At 36.4% G+C, this 22,306-nt stretch overlaps 2 protein-coding genes and 1 pseudogene across 2 annotated transcripts in view; 1 reads left to right on the top strand and 2 right to left on the bottom strand.

The window, feature by feature from the left end:
* Positions 1–13,829, bottom strand: part of LOC137007460 (tripartite motif-containing protein 16-like protein) — a 31,300-nt gene extending 17,471 nt beyond the window's left edge. Inside the window, exons 1-3 of the mRNA XM_067368944.1 lie at positions 13,701–13,829; positions 13,315–13,365; positions 35–70 (exon numbers count right to left, since the gene is read on the bottom strand). Of these exons, the coding sequence (XP_067225045.1) occupies positions 35–70; positions 13,315–13,363 (85 nt within the window). The 5' untranslated portion in view covers positions 13,364–13,365; positions 13,701–13,829. The remainder of the gene's footprint in view (positions 1–34; positions 71–13,314; positions 13,366–13,700) is intronic.
* LOC137007702 (uncharacterized) overlaps positions 1–22,306 on the top strand; it is a 1,237,067-nt pseudogene that overhangs the window by 760,598 nt on the left and 454,163 nt on the right.
* Positions 17,319–17,763, bottom strand: LOC137014182 (CD209 antigen-like protein E). The gene is made up of 2 exons (XM_067378368.1): positions 17,584–17,763; positions 17,319–17,451 (listed from the first exon to the last, which is right to left on the bottom strand). Exons 1-2 carry the CDS (start codon positions 17,724–17,726, stop codon positions 17,319–17,321), a joined length of 276 nt encoding a protein of 91 aa, XP_067234469.1. The 5' UTR covers positions 17,727–17,763.

Raw genomic sequence — 22,306 nt, 5'->3', positions numbered from 1 at the left:
GTGAGTTTCTCTGCTTGTTTTCTCAGTGACTTACGTTGTAGGAAGTCGTTCCTGGTCCTGGGAACAAACACTGTGGAAATCAAGAGACATGAAGAGTGTGATTATCATGTCAGGAGAAAATGATCCCAGCATCCATCGCTCACACATGCAGAAATCCTCCAACACAGAAGATATTTAGAGAAATGCCTCTGCTGTTTCCTGACACAGACACTACTGAGGGTTTGATATTATTGACACGTCACCATATTTGATTTGTCTTCTGTAGACATGAACTGATCCAAGATTTGATTTGAGAGGAAATAGGACTCACATTTCATTTTGGTCATCTCACAAAGTAATGGGTAACACTTCAGAATACTGATCCTTCATTAATGAATAACTACACAGGAACAAATGAGTAATGCATTATAAATACTCTTATATCAAACTACTATTAACTAACAAGAAACTCTGATTTATGAATTAGTAAGTAATAGTGCTCAGTTGAAGGTGGTAGTTCACTATTAGCTAATCAGTAACTTTTAATATTTTTTCATATCTCCCAGAGTGCTACTAAGAACTACTATATACAGGTTCATAATTAATGTGAATAATGAATAATGTATAATTAATTCTAGAGTGAAGGTCATGGTAACCCACTAGTAATGACTGAAGTATTACCAAATCCTTCAGAAGGAATTACTAATTATTTGGATCAGTATTCTAAAGTGAAAAACATGATAACTCTCTAGTAACTACTGAAGTCAAACTTTTGAGGTTTTTGTAAAGTATTGGATAGTAATAACTAGTACCCAAGAGTTACTACATAAATTTAAAGGAACTACTACTTCTTTGGATCAGTATTCTACAGTGAAGATCATAGTAACCCACTAGTAATTACTTAAGTGTTACCAAATACATCAGAAGGAATTACTGTACAAAACTGTTCAAAAACATACAAAAACCTCAAAGGTTTACAATGACTCCAGTAGTTACTAAAGGGTTTTCATGTTTCGCACTTTAGAAACTGATCCAAATAATTAGTTCCTTCTGAAGGATTTGGTAATACTTTAGTCATTACCAGTGGCTTACCATGACCTTCACTTTAGAATTAATTAATTAATTATGAAGCTGTATACAGTAGTTCTTAGTAGTTTTCTGTGCGGTATAAAATAAAAAGGTGGCAGTATACTGATTAGCTAATAGTGAACTACCACCTTCAACTGAGCACTGTTACTTACTAATTCATTAATCAGTTTCTTGTTAGTTAATAGTAGTTACTAGAGTGTAGGGCTGGCCGATTTTTTTGATTAATTGGAATTGTTTTGCATCGATTTTATTATTTTTTAAATCGAGAAATCGCGATTTTTTGAATAAAAATGTAAACAAGCGTTATTAGACTTGTTGACAATACAGCAATGAAAACCGTATTAGGAGAAGAAAATGATCTTGATCTCACCTCAGCATGGCACTGGCGCGCCTGATTAACCGCTCTCATGTGATGGTCTATGATCATAGAGCACATATATTCTTAAGCAGCTGTTCATTCAGAAATGCGTTATTGCGTTATAAAAATGAGACACAGGCAGTGGAATGAGAAAAAAAGGTTATTAAATGCGAGTTAAGCTTTTTTTATTATTATTTTTTTTTATTTGACCTCAGTGTTTTAACAATGCTGTTTCAGGGGTGAGACACTGCAAAGACGCGAAACACAAGTGCAACACCTAAACATGTCAGCCATAAAAACAATAGGACACATAGTGCAATGAAATGCAAAAACCTGTAAACCTGTTTGATATTTCATGTTTGCGTGATGGTGACAGGCTGAAAGCTGCCGTTGTTTTCTGTTTTTACAACGCATTTGCTGTTAATAATAGCCTATTACTGGTGTTATTTATTGCTATTACTTTTTGGCTAAGAAATATTTAGCATTTTCTTATTTTATATTATTTCTGAGTTTATAAGATGTGTTTAAGATAAGTTTATACAACATTTGACTTCATATTTCAGGCATATTTCTGCAAAGATATTTAACAAATTGTTTTACATTTACTGTCAGGGTTCTGCCCTGGCAGCCTTGTCCGTGTTGTCTGTGTTGTCTTTGTTTCATGTCTCGTTGTTTGTGTTGTGTCTGAGCACATGGCTCTGTCTGTGTTTGCCATGTGCTCCTCTGTTCCCACCTCCTTGTTTCCAGTTACCACGCCCTCTTGTTTAGTCGTTGTCCAGTCCTCGTTTGTAATGAGTGTTCTCACCTGTTCCCCTTGTTCCCTGTTCCCTTTCTTGTTGAGTCCTCGTTAGTCTAAGGCCCAATCCCAATTCTACCCCTTACCCCTTCCCCTTTCCCCTTCCCCTTTGTTTCGCGCGTTCACGTGAAGGGGTAGGGGTGTCCCAATTCTCATTTGGTTGGAGGTGAAGGGGTAGGGGGAAGGGCCAGGTAGCCCTTCAAACGAAGATTTTTCGGGACCACACTTCAGACGAAGGGGTATGATAAATTTCCAACATGGCCGACCAAGCGAGCAGAGAGACCCATAAATGTAAGTATTTTTTTTACGGTAAACAGTATTTTAGTAATAAATAATCACTTGTTTTATGTTGCCTTTAATCTTGTGTTCATGTATACGGTTATGTTCTCCGAAAAAAGATTTGTTAAAATCGCTATGAAAAAAGTTTGCTAATGTTTTTTACTTTATGATAGTTCCACAACATATTTTTTTATATTTTATTGAAACCCGCGTTGATTTGACAACATCAATTCAAATCCGGTGGCAGCTAACTTGTCTTTTTGCCGCATGCCTGATTAATGTATTGTTTTGTTGTGGTTACGTCCATGAATACGTGTACGTTACATGATATAAACAAAAAGTGCATTCAGTTTGCGTGCTTATTCATCAGTATTGTATGTTCTGTATCAACCAGGGACTCCTGAGGAAACACGCAGACTCGTCTCTTTTGTCTTATGCGAAGACAAATCATACATATTTTCATTGTATTAAAGTATTGAGGCAAAACAAAAATACCTGAAATCCGAAGCGCTGCAGCCATCGATCTGATCGTAACCTATTGGTTGGTATACACCGGTTTTTAAACTTTTTTTTTTAGCGCGACCCTTTTTATTAACGAGACCCATAAGCATATACAACCATGTAGCTAAACAAGCCAAAACGAATTATTAAAAACGAAACTGAAGGTAAACCTGCGTTGCTCTCATGGTTAACGTTACCTCTCTCTTTCGGTGAAGTGGAGCAGCTGCTCTTGCTGAATGGCACGGATTGCACTATGGACTATTGTACCTTTTGTATATTTTATTTTTTTTAACAGTATTTTATTTTTTATAACGAACAAGCTGCGATGTCACGTTTCCACTGCTTTGTTGTGTGTGCGTGAGGCGCGGGCGCGATCAAACAGCTGTCTTTGCAGGGGACTTCCCTCATCGTCATGGCAACGGTTCTTGGCCAGGTCAAATTACGTCAGAGTTTGTTGCCGTCTGTTGGAAAACTGTTCACACCGCGCAGACATTCCACGACCCGACAAACGCCGATTAAACATGTTCAGTCGGGTGAAAACCAACTCCGACCGACGCCAACAGGGGTATCACACCGATCCAACAGACGAGTTTGTTGGCTGTTGTCGGTGCGGTGTGAATTGGCCTTTAGAAGTGTGTGATAAACATCGGCGCATCTATGACGTAGGAGCTAGCGACGACTTATGATGACGTGTAACGGTCTAGTAGTGGTGTCCCATTTCTTAGGGGAATATTTTCAGCCCTACCCCTTGACACTCTGTTTCAAGGGGCAAGGGGAAGGGGTAGGCGTAGGGGTAAGGGGAAGGGGAAGGGGTATAAAATAGAATTGGGATTGGGCCTTAGCCTAAGTGTTGTCACCTGTCCCACATGTTCTTTGCTCCCTTTATATTGTGCACACTTTCCCTCATGTCTTTGCCAGTTCATTAAACCTTGTGCCTCTATGTACTTGTCTTTTGTTCTCAAGAGCTTATTCGGTTGTTAAGTCTGACGTCACGCGGCAGCGCTTCTGGGTCCTAACGCTCTATCTCATACCAAAAGAAAACAACAAATGGTGTTAATAATCAGACACGATGTGGTATAATACTACAAAAAATATATAATTATAACCTTTATCTCCATACCAAAATTCCAGATGGCCAGACAATGATTCATCTTTTATATATCGTTAAAATATTAATATCTGTGACGCTGTGAGCAGGGAGACTGTTGTGTAGACTGTAAGTATGGACCAGGAAACGGCGTTCCTTACGTCACGACTTAACAAGCGGATAGCGTTCTTTGTAGAAGTTTCCTGTATCTATTTTGTCATTGTAGTCTTGCCTTGTTCCTAACCATCTAACCACCTATCTTGTCATACCCTGGTACTGTGTCTCTGGTCTCCCCCTGTCCTGTCCAGCAGGCTGAAGCTTCCCTGGCCGCTCTTCCGTCCTACCAAGCAGCCAGACCTATGCAGTGCCTTCGTGCCTCATTCTGCCTGTTCCTGTCCTGTTGATGTGCACAGTCCTGTCCAGCAAGCTGAGCATCCCTGTGGCCGCTTTCTCTCCCTGCCAAGCAGCTAGACCGGTCCAGTGAATGATCGCGCCTTGTGAATCTAACTACGTGTGCTGTTTGATCCTGTCTGGCTCTCGCTGCATCTTTGGGCCTCATACTGGACACCTGCAAAAGCTCACCAGCCTGTTTACAACCTGGGCTGATCTCAGTGGCCATTCCCACAGCTTGCTTATCATTGTGCCTCACCCCTTTCTACTGTATGGACTGTGTTCACCACCTTTCCCTCAATATCTTGTCTAAAGTCTTGTCAATAAACCTGTAACACTCATCCTGCGTTTGAGTCCTCCCTCACAGATCCCTGACATTTAAACCATGTTGATCACTTTATGTGTGGTGCACTTGGAATGGAGCTTTTTTTTTTTTTTAACCAGATTGGGTAACACTTTAGATTACAGCCTGGAAAGTACTGCATAATTACAACAAATTTACAGCATAACTTTCGGTAATTATAATGTACCTATACAGTAAGTACGTGTAAGTACAGGGGAACAATATGTAAAGTCTTGGGAATAAAAGAGTAACAAACAGGAAAATAACAAACTATTTATACTGTAAGTATTTTAGAAGTAAGGTGTACTTATACTATTATGATAGACTACAATCTAGTTAAAATTTAGTAAGAAAGTGCACTGATTAAGTTGTTTCAAGGCAAGTAGAAAGAACTATTGCAATCTATTTTAAATACATGGGGAAATATGCTTTTGTTTCATGTAGTTACAGGGTAAGTATGACATTGCGGGCTGTAAATTAAAGTGATGCTTTCCGGGCTTTTTGTAATCTAAAGCGTTACCCCAGATTGTTAATAAAGAGAATGTTACTTAACTACAATATGATTTAAAGGGGCTCTATGTAAGATTTTTACTTGAAATAAGCATAAAAATACCCCGATATGTTTGCAGATATTTAGGAAACATGTTAAGTTCACCTACATCATGGATCCAGCCCGGGCAAACCCAATGAAAAAGAGGAAAACAGACTCTTCCACTGATACGGATGATTTACTCATGGCAGGAGAGGTCAGTTTAATGGCAAGCATTAATAAAAAACTGGATCTTCTCATTCCCTTACATCAGGACGTTAAAGACATCACTCATAGCTTAGAATTTGCTCACGAACACATAAATACCCTACAAAAAGCTAATGCGGACATGTACATTTCACTAAAGTCGCTCTCTGACCAAATGCAAACAATCACAACGGAAAACAAGCAATTAAAAGAAACTGTTTTGGATTTACAAACCCGTTCCATGCGCGACAATCTAATCTTCTCCGGCCTTCCAGAAACAAACAACGAAAACGTCGTCAAAGACTTCATTAAAATACAGCTAAAAATATCACCGGAAACATTGCACAACATCACCTTTCATCGAGTTCATCGTTTCGGGAAAAGCACAAACAAAACACATCGTCCCATCGTTGCTAAATTTGAACATTTTCAGGACAAGTTACTAGTGAAAAGCAAAGGAAAAGAACTGAAGGGTACAAACTTTGGACTTAATGACCAATTTCCGAAGGAAATAAATGAACGAAGGAAAGTTCTGTATCCAATCATGAAAGAACACAAACTCAAAAACATACGCACATCACTGATAGTGGACAAACTGTACATCAATGGTCAACTATTTAAAGACAGTAAAATAACACCCTGGCTCTTCTGATCTCTTTACCCGCAATGCAATTTATATTATACAAGCTGTAACTCCTAGTGCTACCGAACCTGACTATCTAGCCCTATGACCATGCTTAATTTAGTGTATCTTTGTGGTCTATGTTTTATAAGTCTTTTGTCTGTGTTTCACCACAAGTTTACCATGCTCTCTGTTTTATGTAATGTGTGTACCCCTTCCCCTTCCCCCCTCCACCTCTTACCATTGTATTACTCTTACACTATAGACTCCAACTATGACCACCATGCATAGTCTTAAAATCATAACCTGGAATGTACGTGGCTTTCGTACCCTCTCTAAAAGAACTAAAACAATTAATTACTTATCCAAATTGAAGGCTGATATATGCTTTTTACAAGAAACCCACATAACCCAACAGGAGTCACAAAATCTACAATTCGGACAATATGACAAAATATTCTCTGCAACATACAACAGTAGACAATGAGGTGTTTCTATCCTAATTAACAAAAACATTTCAATCATTCAAAATTCAATACATTTTGACCCCGAAGGACGATATCTTATTATGAATTTAACAATTAATCATATATCATACACTCTGGCCAATGTCTATGGACCAAACACTGATGACTCATCTTTTTTTCATAATCTCTTTGCAGTATTACAAGATCAAGCAAATATCATCCTAGCAGGAGACCTCAATACGGTTATTAATTCAGAACTAGATCGTTCAAGCTCAACTGGTAACACAAGACACACACACTCATCAGACATAATTAAACAATATATGAAAGAATTTGGACTTTGTGATAGTTGGAGAATGAGGAACCCTACAGACCGGGAATATACATACTTCTCTCCCCACCACCAATCATAGTCTAGACTGGACCTTTTTCTCATTAGCAACTCACTCACCCAGCACATCACAGACAACACAATACACTAGGGATGTCCCGATCACGTTTTTTTTGCCCTCGAGTCCGAGTCATTTGATTTTGAGTATCTGCCGATACCGAGTCCCGATCCGATACTTCTATAATAGCCTACATAAAAAAAGAATAAAGAAAAGCGAAAAAACAGATCCAGGAACAGTGCTTTTCAGGTTTTTCAGGTATCTAACAGTAATCAAATATAAAATATCACTGCATATTTATTTTATACAGTAAAGATAATAAAGATTAATCATTATTTAAGTTACAAAAACTATTCAGTCAAGAGCAGTGAGTGATTTCTTTGTTATTTGTTGTTTGATTTAACATTAAAAACAGGCAGCAGGAATAGTTTTTTTCCCTTTAAGACATGCACGATCCAGTACATACTGTTACACATGCGCTGTCTTTCTCGAAGATACGTTCACTTAAGACTTAACCGACTATGTTTGCTAGGATACTCGCTAAGACGGCATGTTGACATATTTTTTGTATGAATGTGGCCGCCGAAGCGCAAGACTTGAAAGAGAACTCAGTATTTGCGCGCTGACTGGAATAAGCGTGTGCGCGCTACGGATGAGCGCACACAAATCTTCTCACAGCGCGTGCGAGTTCTCTTTCGCGACTTGTTCTTGAAGGTTTAAATCAGCAAGGTTTAAATGAGTTAGTTTAAACACAGATAGCAACGTGTGCTGTTCAGGTCTCACCTGCGCTCGCGCGCTATCAACACCCAGGTGATGACGGCGTAAATGACTGGACATTAGAGCAGACGGCACTAGCAGTTAACAGTTTACAAAGAGTGACTGTTTTGTCCACGCTTTCTGATTATCGTTGTTGTAACGTTTTATGCATCCATCGACTGAAACATACATTATCTGAACTCTGTCTGTTTTCCACGTTGCTATTTTAAACAAACCATATTAACCAATAGATGCGTCGTCATTCGAGATGGACCGCGGTGCAAGTGCGTACCGAACCGTAAGTGGAGAACCGTTGCACCCCTAATACATATATATCCGAGTCCTGATCGGGAGGTAACGTCCGATTCCGATTGAGTCCGAAACCATGTGATCGGGCCCGATTTCCGATCACGTGATCGGATCTGGACATCCCTACAATACACCCAATTGTAATCAGTGACCATGCCCCCGTCTCGCTAACAATATCTACATACACTAAAATTAAAAAACATTCAAGATGGCGACTTAACACATCACTCCTAGAAGACACAGAATTCACCACACTTATACGGGGAGAGTGGACATCCTTTCTGGAGATGAACGACTCTCCAGAAATCTCACCATCACTGCTATGGGAAACGGGAAAAACAGTCATCCGAGGCACAATCATATCATACTCATCATACAAAAAAAGAAAACAACAGGAAATAGAAAATGCACTGGAACTTAAAATTAAACAATTAACAAACCAGTACAGTAGAAATCCAAGTGAAGAGATACAATACGAATTAAAACTAGCTAAAACTCAAATAGAAAACATCCTGAATAAAAGAAATGATTTTCTTTTACAACAACTGAGATATGAACAATTCCAGTACAGTAATAAATCCAGTAAACTATTGGCCAACCTATTACAACACAAAAAAGAGAAGACAATAATCCCATCAATACAAAATAAATCGGGCGTCATAGTACACAACCCTCAAGAAATAAACACAATTTTTCAACAATATTATAGTGACTTATATGCCTCAGATTGCACACCCAACACCTCAGAAATAGAAACTTACCTTAGTAAACTCAACCTTCCAACACTTCCAAATGAACAAGCTTTAATGCTAGATGCACCTGTCAATGAAATCTATAAATCTTATATAACAAATCACCAGGACCTGACGGATTACCAGCAGAATTTTATAAAACATTTTGGGACATCCTATCACCACTATATACAATATACAAAACATATACAAAACCCACAGACATCATTACAGGAAACTTTCTCCATTATTAACAATTTCTCTGCTCTTCCCAATTATACTATAAACTGGTTAAAAATCCATATTACTCCCATTAACTCAAGATTCATGGAGCCCAAAATATCTTTCCCTCCATTCAATTAGGCAACATAAAATATTTGGGTATCAACATCTCCACCAGGCTGTCAGAGCTTTTTCATCTTAACTACATTCCATTACTCAAGAAGACAGAAGACAATCTAAGCTGCTGGAAAAACTTACCTCTGACATTAATTGGAAGAATAGCTGCAGTAAAGATGAAAATACTACCTCAAATCACATACTTATTCTCTATGATCCCAACCTCTCCAACTGACAACTGGTTCATATCACTCAATTCCATAACTACTCAATTTTATTGGAAAAACAAAAAACCTCGAATCTCACTATCAACATTAACAAAATAGCAAGCAACATTGCGGTCTAGAAGCACCAAATTTCAGTCACAAATTTCTAGCAACTCAACTACAATATCTATACATCTGGCTTAATAATCAACACCACAATAAACCTTGGATAGCTCTAGAACAGAATCAATGCCAAAAAACACCTATAGCTGATCTCGCCTTTTTAACTCAAACAATCAAAAAACAAAACTACTTCAAATCCATTACCATCTCCACAACACTGATAGCCTGGTGGAAAACTATGAAAGTCACCAACTCCTTACCATCACAATGTAAACACACTCCCATTTGGCACAATCCCGACTTTCAAATGCACAACTCCCCTATTTATTTTCCAAGATGGCATTAAAATGGAAAATAACTCATTCATTTCATTTAACACACTGATCCAGAGGTACGGGGTTGGGAGAGAAGAATTTCTCCATTATCAACAAATTAAACATTTAATAAAGGCTAAGACAGTTTTATCTGCAAATACATTAACCTCCCCTTTACTAATAGATAATATTCTAAAAATCACGAGCACAAAGAAATTGACATCCAAACTCTATAAATTAATAATAACTTCGAAACAACATATCACACTACCATCTGTCAGATGGGAAAGAGATCTGGATATCTCTCCCAACCCCGACTTCTGGATAAGTATATGTCAAAGTACATTTTCTATGACCCTCAACACTAACCTACAACTAATACAATATAAAACGCTTCATAGAACGCACCTAACACAAAACCGATTACATCAAATGAAACTTTCAGTAATATTACTCACTGGACCAATGCACTTACAGATTATATTACAGTAGAACAACAGGCTGCCCAAAAACAAAAGCATATATCAATCTTCAAAGAAACCTGGACACATTTCTTGGATTTTCTACAATTCTAACAATTTAAAATATCATAGGAAAAATAAATGACAAATCTAAATTTAAAAGCCACTTGTACAATACTCAAACAATACACGTTTTATCTTTTTCTCAATTACACACAACATCTTCTACAGTCACTCATATATAAATGAAATATATATATATATATATATATATATATTTTCTCTCTCTTCTAGTTCTCCTTCTCCCTCTCTCTCTCCCACTTTTACCACTATCGTGATTAGTATTACCCCCCCCCCCCCTTTTTTAAAAATTATTATTATTATTATTATTTTCTTTAATCTTATTATTATTGATTTTATTCTTACTTCTTTTTTCCCCCACTCTCCCTCTATCTGCTTTTTCTTTGCATTTTCTTTGCATGAAGTCTGAAGCCAACTGGGTTCTTTGGTCATATTTATAGTACTACACTTCCTTAAAGTGTTTTCACTGGAAGAAAAATGTATCTGTTTGAACAGTGTATCAGTGTATTGCTCAACAATTATTGCTTCTCAGTATTAGATTAGTTGACTCAGTATATTGTCTACATTGTTCTGCTGATATAAGGAATCTGGTTTTATATACATTTATATATATATATTTTTTCTCTCTCTCTCTCTCTCTCTCTCTCTCTCTCTCTTCTAGTGCTCCTTCTCCCTCTCTCTCTCCCACTTTTACCACTATCGTGATTAGTATTATCCCCCCCCCCCTTTTTAAAAATTATTATTATTATTATTATTATTTTCTTTAATCTTATTATTATTGATTTTATTCTTACTTCTTTTTTTTCCCCCACTCTCCCTCTCTATCTGCTTTTTCTTTGCATTTCTTATATTCCTCAAAACCTTTGCTGTAAATTGTATTCATGGATTAACAAATTGAATTATAGGTATCGAAGTGGCCTTGTGGTGGGTGTGGGGGCCCGGGTCTCGTCTGTCACTTTCCCTCAGCTTAGAGTCATACCTCCCCTGGTACTGTCTCACACTTGCCCCGAACAATTTTAATGCAACACACAAATCTAGGTAAGTAATGAAGAACACAAATAAACAATTAGTATAGGGTAAGCGAAATGCTTATTTTAATGCACCTCACACAAGAGCAGGGAAAACAAACTGAAGATATACATTTGTAAAAGAAAGAATTAGACAGGGATGAACGGGGCATGGACGTGTTGACAATCCAAGGAGGGAGTGTTTTTCCTTTCTTAGGTTTGGCTAGTGGGTGGTGGTAGGGGGGGGTCCCTGACCTACATACCCAATGAGCCACAGATTAAGTATTTAAAATTATTAACACATCTTCATTATTTAGAAACTATTAGAATTTATTATTAGTATTTTGTATCTATCTATCTCCCCCCCCCCCCTTTTTTTTTGTTATGCTTTGTTTATTTATTTATTTTTCTCCTTCCACCCTCTCTCTCTTCCATTATTACCAGCATCTTTACCCCCCATCCCCTTTTTGTCACTGTGTCTGTGTAACGTGTATCTCCTTGTATATGTGTGTCTCATTTGTGCATGATATGTTATATTATTACTTGTTTCGTTTTCTAGTCATGTTATCTGTGCAGATTTGTATGATATTATATATCACCATAACTGTAAATATGCACTGTCTGCAAATAAATAAAAAAAGATTGAATTTTTTTTTGCCATATCGCCCAGCCCTACTACAGTGTTAATAATGCGTTACTCATTTGTTCCTGTTTAGTTATTCATTAATGAAGGATCAGTATCCTAGTGTTACCAAGTAATCATATCGCTTCATAAGACTTGGATTAAACCTCAACCTCCGTATTAGTCTTTTTCAAAGAGACATTGACTGATCAATAAATGTCTCATGCTCAATCATTTGATTAGTCTCTATATTATAATTCTGCTGTTTATTATGAACATTTCTGTGAATACATGGAAGCCACATTTTAGTTCTGATTATTAAAATCATAAAAATGCATCATTGATGTTTGGATTTAAATACTGATATCACAAAAACATTTCTTAAATTGATAAGAATGAAATCTTATCAGATATTCATTTAAACTCTTGGTAGCAATAGAATTGACAGGATTTAAAAATGGGTGATTTTAACAGTAAATGTTACTGGTGTTAGAAATGACCCAGTTTTTGGATGTGTTCAATCACTTCGATCAGCTTGTCCCTAGTAGTTGCAGTAGTAAATGTGCAAATAAACATTAACAAAGATTAATAAATGCTGTATAAGTGCAGGTCATTATTAGTTAACTAATGAACCTTATTGTAAAGTGATACCATTTTATTAATAAAATTGTGGTTCAGTGTTGTAAAGAAAATGTTGGGAACGTTTCACTAATAAAATCAAGATTCATTTTCCTATTTCCTAACTTTCACAGTTTTGAGGCTTAAACTGAATAACCGGTGAAGCTAATAAAATTAAGGAAAGAAGGCTACCTATGTCACAGTTCCCTCCATTCCTGGACTCCATTTCAGGAGTGTAATTAACTGTATATGATTTTATCATCTCATACATCTATTTTGTAATTATTTTAAGTGTAACCATAATCAGATATTGTCACTGAACCCTTTCGATTACAAATTATTTGGGAACTAGTTTTGATTTAGTAACATTAATGTGCTCCCTATTTAAATACAATATTGTCACACTATAGCAACGCTCTCCCACATATTTTGCTATTATAACTGCACTTGTCGTTGTCGTTGTCATAAGTTGCAGTTGGTGGTAATAGACAAGAAATGTACAGTTTTCTACCATCTTGCTGATAAAGTTTCTTTAGTCGCTCTGCAACCCTACAGCCTGAACCACTGTAGGCGAAACAACCCTTACAAATTTATTTTACATGATTTATTCAGGTAAATTCCATTAAAGAATTAACCCTTAAAAACTACTCGTATATGTAATATTGTTACCATTGTTTTTTGTTTGTTTTTATTCAAGTAAATAGCACATACCATTATTTACAGTGACTTGGGCTGCCACTTCAGTGTTGTGTGATGCCATGGCTGCAATAAATAACAATGAACAATAGGGATATTTATACATTTGAATTTTAATAATGACTACGTTATCATTCTAAAATTCTTTTGTTACTGATTTCATTAGTTCTCACAATGTTTTTAAAAATTCCTTAAAATGCAATCTAATTCAGAAACAAATAAAGACAAACATCAGTCTTTCACTGAATTCAATCCATTAAATAATTTCTAACCATTGCATGTGGTGAAATGACATTTATCCGGTTAGTTTGAAGACTATATTTATAAAAACATTTCGAGCCGTCTAAACACTTCATAATCTAATGGTGGCTGTCATACTTCATTTTAAAGTGGTGTCTCACCTGGGGTCCTTGAGTGTATTTAGTATGTTGAGAAATTAAGTTGTCTGGTAATGTCTTCAGCTGAAGTCTGAAGCCAACTGGGTTCTATGGTCATATTTATAGTACTACACTTCCTTAAAGTGTTTTCACTGGAAGAAAAATGTATCTGTTTGAACAGTGTATCAGTGTATTGCTCAACAAGAGGTAATTACCTGGAACCACTCCCTCCTGTTTTGATTTGGTTTCGGTTATTGTAACCTCATGTCCTTCTCAGTATTAGATTAGTTGACTCAGTATATTGTCTACATTGTTCTGCTGATATAAGGAATCTGGTTTTATATATATATATATATATATATATATATATTAAACTCACTATCATTCTCTCACTCTCTGTGGATGTGGCATGCCTGGAACATGGCCCTGTTTTGCTAAGAAAGAGCCCTCACTGTTCACATGTCAAACCAACTCATGCGCAACAGATTCCTACCTTGTAGAGAGGGAAGACTGCGCAACGTCGCCATGGTGAACACCTCTGCCAGCAGGTGAGTTCTCAGCAGGTGAAAGTCAACCTTGTGAATGAAAAACTCTGCGATTCAGACAAAGATCTTGGCCAGTTTACAGTTGCCTTTGAATCCGTTGGGAGCAAGATGGAATTTTCTTTGCTGGGCTTTTGCCTTAACTGTACAGATAAAATTTGAATGTGTGTGACAATGGTGCAAACGGTTTCTGAGGGAATCTGGGTTACGATTTTTCTCTCTTTCAAGAAAATGACAAAGGATTTCATAATTCATAATTCATTCACTGTTAACGATTTCCCTGTATTTTTACAGTACATTGCTGTAAAAGTGAAATACACGGTTGCCAACAATGTCCTCTAATGCAATTTTACAGTATAAAGAACAGTACTGTATAACTACACAATAATATTTTACTGCATTTTTTAGTGTTTTGATATTTGATCTGTTTCTACTGTTTTTTACTTTACTGTAATATCTATATTGATATTTTACTGCTAAATATTACTAATTATAATAATTGCTAATAGTGGTCAAATATGTATTATAATTATAATATATAACATTAATAATATTATAATTATAATATATAACATTAATAACATTACAAATCAAAAGGCAATCCAAACAGTTATTTTAAATATATATATGAACCATAGTACAGTGCACTTCAGTATTTTTCATCCTGGACCGTGTTTTCCCAAGTTTTTGTGTCTAAGCACTACATCCAGTGTTGATCGTGACTGCTATAGCCGAAATCAGCAGACTGCAAATATAATACTTTTGAGCTTATGTGCACCGTTGTGTACAAAAGCTCAAAAGTATTAGTATTCTGTCTGTGTGATATGACATCAGGTGGCGCGTTATTTACAGTAATCCTGTATTATTTCCTGGCATATTACAGCGAGGATACAGCAGGGTTACAGCAACACTAAAATATACTGTAAAATATGAGGTGACTGTCCAAATTATGTAATTTCAGAAATGTACATGTACAAATAATGCAGTTAGCTAACAATGTATTGACTCATTGCATGTATTCCATAAAGGTTCCATCAGTTATCTCTGCTGTTGTTGTTGTTGTTGTTGTGTGTTTTAGAGTATCTATCTGTAAATATCGGTATCATTTTAGTGCTATAAAAATACAGAAAGCAGCCTGTGTGATTTGTATTTGATGATTTAATTTCATCCATGGTGGTCCGTTATAAGCTCAAGAAAAGCTAAAATTGGGTTAAAAACAGAAAATGCCTTTTCCACAATAAGAGAACTTTATTTCATTTAATGTAAAAATTAAATTATATCTCAGTATGGGCGTTTTCACAATTCTTATGCAAGAATAAAGCAGCCAAATACATGACAAACCTGAACTTTGACTATTTCTCATTAAAATAAATATTTTATATGTCTAACTGTAGAGATTTTAAGTAACTAGTACTCTTTGTACACGACGTACATTATAAACCACTGAAATTGGTTGATAAATGTGAACCTTATTTTTGTTTTTATCCAGAAAAACCGCAGCTCGCCCGTTTACTTGCGTTTGTTAACAACGCTGTCTTGTCAAAATGGTGTAGACGTATTGCAGCAACAGTCCAAAGAGGCCAATAGGGTTTCTAGTGTTTATTATAATGTCTATGAGGTTGATGATTGGCCAAACACCAGTGAGACTATAATAACTTTATTTAAGAAGTAATGGCTGTGCACACTCTACAGCACAGTGATAGTCTCTTTGCTAAATACTTTAGTACATGCAGGTGCACGTTTGTTAACTAGATTAAAAAATGTGAAACATTTCCAATGTTAATAAATATAAAATATAAGATTATACATTATATATTTCTCAATATGAGTTTTTTACTTCATGAGTAAATATATCTGAAATATATCTATACACATCCAGTGCCATATTTGATCGCATATACCTCTATATATTATGAGGTGTATTACTGAATATACTGCTAAATCATTTAATATATTGATCATTCATATGCAGGGACATATATTTTCTTTGCACAAGGGTTCTAGCAGGATATTTGCATATGGAATTGGATTGGGTGTTTAAGAGAAGAACCTTCAAGATTCTTATAATACTAATGTGTCTCAGAGTTAGCAAAATGTAATATAAATGAATAAATAGAGAATGAAAATATGAGTTTATAGATACATGCTACATATGTGATCTTGGTTAACCATAGTCATTAACCCAAAAGAGGTTGAATTAAAACATGGGCAAAATCCTATAAAAGGAAAATCATGAGATGGGAAAATTGGATACATGTTTATAAAGTTTTTTTTCCCAAGTGGTTATATATAGAATATATAGGATTAAAAGGGTTAATTTGTCCGTTTCATTGAGAATTAAGTGAGAGTCAAAAAATGGACAGTCTTATCTGGATGTGTCCTGTAACTGGACACCTGGTTCTGCTTGAGTGTTAGTTGCAGTTTGGGGTAGTTCAGATAACTCTAGCCCACAGTTTGCTTGTTGGGTGAGGGATATTATGGAGTATTTGTTAAATATAACAAATGATTGTGTGTCTGATCTGTCTCAGTCGTTAAAGCCAATAGGAGGAATCTGAGACCACTCAAATGGACCCAAACACCCTTAAATAGGGTGGACTGGACCTTTGTATTGATGATGCAAGAAACGGCAGCAAGTGCCCAGAATCTGATGTTTCTGTTCCTTTCCGATGACTTCAGTCTGATAAACCTGCTCTCTGCTGCACCCTGCTGGACTGGAGGAAATATATCCGTAGTCCAATAAAGCAGATTCCCAAGAATGAAAAGTGGCGGGGATTTTATAGTGAAAATTATTATTGACCATTTTATTTGAAATGGTTTCACAAACACTCATTATCAGTATAACATGGTGCATTACTGCAATATGAGACACTTTAGACTTCTGTAGATTACTAGATCATGATAACAGCTAGAAGAAGGTCATATTGACATAGAGCTGCTTGTGATGGAATAAAATGAACCTATCAGAGGTTATTGGTGTTAAGTTTTTCTGTTATACAAATTTCCATTTGTGGTCTTGTATGTTACATATAAGTAAAATTATTATAATAAGAATGATTCCATAAAATTATACAATTAAAGATATGACAAGACAGGATGAACCCTATTTCTCACAAATCCCTTTTCTCTTCTCAGAGCATTTGAGATCATTCCAGCTCTGGATGGTGCCTGAAGGCATCAGTTCAACACAGTCCTCATCTCCACCTGCATTATTTGGCTCATCTTTATACCAAAACCTGAAGAACAATGTGAGCTTATTACAGAAGCTATAGCAAAAGTGAAAAATAAGTAAGAGAGAGAAGATTTCTGTTATGCTAAAATGATCTGGCTGTGGTGTGTTTGTTTTCTCTGTGTGTTTTATCAGTTACCCTTCATTCAGTGGTGAATTATCCACCCATTTCATTCTGCCTTCATTCTCAATGTCAGTCAAACCAATCCACACTCTGTCCTTGATGAATGAAGATAAGAACCTCTGTGTGAATAAAACAGGAGTAAGTTTGATTCCTCTCATTCATGAACAGACACTCACACAAACTCACCTGCTTCTCTTCAGTGTTGATAATGACCAGATCACCACCATGATCCCTGCAGTACTGCCGGCTCTCAGACCAGCTCTTCAACTCACTGGATATAGAAAACCTGTCCTTTCCTTTTAATAAACACAAACAATTGTGTTTATTATTTGTTTTGTAAAGTGCAAATAAACATACACTTCCATTTGTACAAACCTTGTTTGTATAATTTCCTTAGTTCAGTCTGTAGCTCTGTTTTTTTCTGACTCAAAGAGTCAACGCTTCCCTGTAACTGGCTTTTCTCAGCAGTAAGATCATCGACTCTGGTCTCGAACTCCAGTTTCTTCTGACTCAGAGAGTTGAGGCTGTTCTTCAGTAGGTCTTTCTCAGTCATTAGATCAGTGTCATTGTCCTGTAAGCTGCTGATGGTCTGATTGAACTCTTCAACTGTGTTCTTGTGACTCTTGAACAGAGATTCTCTCTCTGCTGTGATGGAGATGTGCTGCAGTGTGATGAAGACCAGAAGAAGAACACAAATGAGCCCGAGACACACTGCCATCAACACCAAACACCTACTTCCTCCTGACAAACAGGACCAAAACAACAAATCCACCTTTATCTTTACATTATAAAAACGTTTATTCCTTGATAATAACAGCAACATTTATGCAGTACAATATGCAAATAAAAACATGTTTCGCTAAAAATAATTCCATGTTAAATCATCTTATAAAAAAGTAGAAACATGGTTATTTGAAAAAGGATTTAAACTATAATGAATATTTCTCATACTTGAATGACACCATTTCTGCTTCAAATTAAACTTTCTACTTACTGCACTTTTCAGCGTTTCCTTCATCCTGTCTGTGATTCTGTGTTTGAGGTGCAAGTGTGTCCTTAATATTATCGTTTTCAACATTTTCATAAATATTCTCTAAATCCATGATTCACTATTAAGACATCAAGTTTACACAGATGAGCTGTGGTTGAATGACAGGCATGGTTTCTTTTAAATAGTGCTAACCTTAAACAGGAAGTGGCTTTATTAGTTCAGACACAGAGAAAAACTGAAACTCTCCAAAACTCTCTGCATTCAGACTCAAACATCTTTAAACAGGCATTACTTGACCATTGTATTAATGGCAATGAATTGGAAGAGAATGAATAACATTTTTAAGCTGGGACAGAGAGGATGATGGTAGAAAAAAACAGAGATGCCTTGATGTTTAGCTACTAAGTGTGTGTGTGTGTGTGTGTGTGTGTGTGTGTGTGAATATATATATATATATTTATGTGTGTGTGTGTGTGTGAGGGTCAGTGTTCTAAATAGCCTACATAAAGGTGAAATATACCCTTGTTCACCTTATGGAAAACTGGATATTGCAATAATTACATTATTACAGAATAATGTAATTTCTTATGTAATGGCAATTTTACATTTTACTTCTAACAAATTTCATCTGAAAAAAAAAACACATTTATACATTACAGACTATATAACAAAATTAATTTCATAATGGATATTTATATACAATACAACAACGATTCCATAAAATAATACATGAAAGGGAACAAACAATTAAAGGTGCCATCGAACGTTTTTTTACAAGATGTAATATAAGTCCTAGGTGTCTCCTGAATGTGTCTGTGAAGTTTCAGCTCAAAATTCCCCATAGATTTTTTTTAATTAATTTTTTTAGCTGCCTATTTTGGGGCATCATTAACTATGCACTGATTTTTTCAGCACGGCCCCTTTAAGAGATGCGTTCCCTCTGCCCCACGAGCTCTGGACTATATATACATCGCATAAACAAAGTTTACACCGCTAATATAACCCTCAAATGGATCTTTACAAGATGTTCGTCATGCATGCTGCATGCATGCTTCGAATTATGTGAGTAAAGTATTTATTTAGATGGTTACGTTTGATTTTGTGTGAGTTTGAGGCTATGCTCTGTGGCTAAAGCTAACATTACACACTGTTGGAGAGATTTATAAAGAATGAAGTTGTGTTTATGAATTATACAGACTGCAAGTGTTTAAAAATGAAAATAGCGATGGCTCTTGTCTCCGTGAATACAGTAAGAAACGATGGTAACTTTAACCTCATTTAACAGTACATTAGCAACATGCTAATGAAACATTTAGAAAGACAATTTACAAATATCACTAAAAATATCATGATATCATGTCAGATATTATTGCTCCATCTGCCATTTTTCGCTGTTGTTCTTGCTTGCTTACCTTGTCTGTGCACAGATCCAGACGTTAATACTGCCTTTCCTTGTCTAATGCGTCGAATGGGCTGGCATTATGCAAATATTGGGGTCATACATATTAATGATGCTGACTGTTACGTAACTGTCGGTATTATGTTGAGATCCGAGTGTTTTCCGGAAGTCTTTTAAACAAATGAGATTTATATAAGAAGGAGGAAACAATGGAGTTTGAAACTCAATGTATGTCTTTTCCATGTACTGAACTCTTGTTATTCAACTATGCCGAGGTAAATTCAAATTCTGATTCTAGGGCACCTTTAAATATCACATTTAGGGGTGGAACTTAAAGTCTCACAAATCCCTTTTTTTCGTGTGCAAGTTGCTGTTCAGGGTGGGATTTTCAGGGATCTGTTCAATACAGTCCTCAATTCCATTTTCATCATTTGGTTCACCTCTATTCCAAAGATGTATCGAATTTTCGTTTCTTAGGATATTCAAATATAACCCCATATTCAAATTATAACAGCGTCTAAGTTTTATTTAGCAACTAAGTGATAGGAATAATTATATTTATGTTTATTAATTTGGCAGAAAGCAATATTATTTAAGAGCCAACAGTACCCGGTTACCACAACAGCAAGTTTCAAGAGCATGCTAAAAGGAACAGTGAGCAGAAGTGAAAGTGCAGGAAAGTGTTTTATTTATAAGAGGTGCATTTGTTTTTGCAGTTCAAGTTAAGTGGTTGCAGAACAGATGTATCTTCAGCTGTGGTGGTCTCACTTAAAAAGAAAAGAAAAAACTCATAAATAAAGCACAAATAAAATGTTTTAGCACTTACCCTTGATTCAGTATTGAATTATCCCCTCGTTCTCAATGTCAGACAAACCAATCCACACTCTCTCCTTGACTAATGAAGATATAAACCTCTGTGTGTATAAAAACAAGAATAAGAGTGATTCCCCTTTTTCTCCTTGAAGGGAGAAAATGAAAATTTGATGTTTATCTTCTTACCCCCAGGGCATCCAAGATGTAGGTGACTTTGTTTCTTCAGTAGAACACAAATGATGATTTTTAACTCCAACCGTTGCCGTCTGTCAGTCAAATAATAAGAGTGAATGGGAACTCGAACAATAAGAGACGAAAAAACTTGCACAGACAAGTCCAAATTAAATCCTGCGGCTTGTGACGACACATTGATGTCCTAAGACACGAAACGATCGGTTTGTGCAAGAAACCGAACAGTATTTATATCATTTTTTACCTCTAAAACACCATGTCCAACTGCGTTCAGCACTCATTTAGTGAGGTCTGATCGCGCTCTGACAACGGCAGTGATGTCTCACGCTTATACTTCAATAAGTGCCAGACATCACTGCCGTTGTCAGAGCCCGATGCAGGTTATAGCCCCCAGGACTCAATGTATAGAAAAATAATGTAGGAACTAGAATTTCCTCAAAATAAACTTATAAATGCACTATTGTGGCTTCTGAAGACGTTTTTGTGAGACAACTTTACTTCCGCATCTGAAAAATGCACAAACTGGAAGTGATGTAATGGGAGGGAGTCATGGAGAGCTGTCGGAAAACAATGGATCGCAATAACAGTTTGGACGCTGACGAAATTGCAAATGTTTATGGACACTCATATGACGGACCACAGTCATACAGTTATGAGCCTGCTATGAAGCCATGAGAGCAGAGACAGAGGATTAGACAGAACAACGGTCAGAGGAGACAAATTGAGCTGTGGTGTGAGGAGAACCAGTGGAGAACAGGGCAGGTGTCTTGGTAAGAGACCAGTGTTAGCTTATAGATATGCAATATAGTCGTTACATAACGATATATAACAGTGCTTAGGTCACAGTATTGTATGATTATTATCATGTATCAGGCAATAGCAAAGCTAAATCAGGCTTATGTCACACTAACGTTACGTGATATAGCGGTTTATCACCGCAGGAGAGAGAGAGGGAGATGAACATTTTCCCAATTCAAGTTTTGTGTAAATATTTTATTAAGAATTTCATCATAGTCAATTTTAATTACACTTTTTTAAAAAAAGTAAAGAAAAACTTGCATTCTAACATATATGCATTAAATAAAAGAAAAAAAAAAAGAGTTCTGATACAGGTTTTGGATTCATAGGTGCTTGTGTGGTAAATGCGAGGCCATGCCCACAGCTGAGGAAAGTCAGTGCTGCAGGGAGGTGGAGGCATACTGGGCCTTGGTGGAGAATGTCACCCCCAGACTTGATGTGCAGTGCCTGACTCTGCACCCAGGCTTTGAGGCTTGCTGTCTGAACCCATATGTGCTACAGATAGTCTATATGCACTTCAGACAGGAGCATGGACATCTCCAGAC

The sequence above is a fragment of the Chanodichthys erythropterus genome, chromosome 3, assembly GCF_024489055.1.
Source record: "Chanodichthys erythropterus isolate Z2021 chromosome 3, ASM2448905v1, whole genome shotgun sequence".
In the NCBI taxonomy this organism is placed as follows: domain Eukaryota; kingdom Metazoa; phylum Chordata; class Actinopteri; order Cypriniformes; family Xenocyprididae; genus Chanodichthys; species Chanodichthys erythropterus.
The sequence above is the reverse complement of the archived record's forward strand: the minus strand, read 5'-3'. Positions and strand labels throughout refer to the sequence as shown.

What these genes read in the sequence shown, in the direction of transcription:
- LOC137014182 (XM_067378368.1), bottom strand. Translation starts at nt 17,726, where the DNA reads ATGAGAGGAATCAAACTTACTCCTGTTTTATTCACACAGAGGTTCTTA. An exon ending in AATTCACCACTGAATGAAGG is followed by an intron (nt 17,452 to 17,583) that starts GTAACTGATAAA and finishes ATTGTTCTTCAG; the next exon opens with GTTTTGGTATAAAGATGAGC.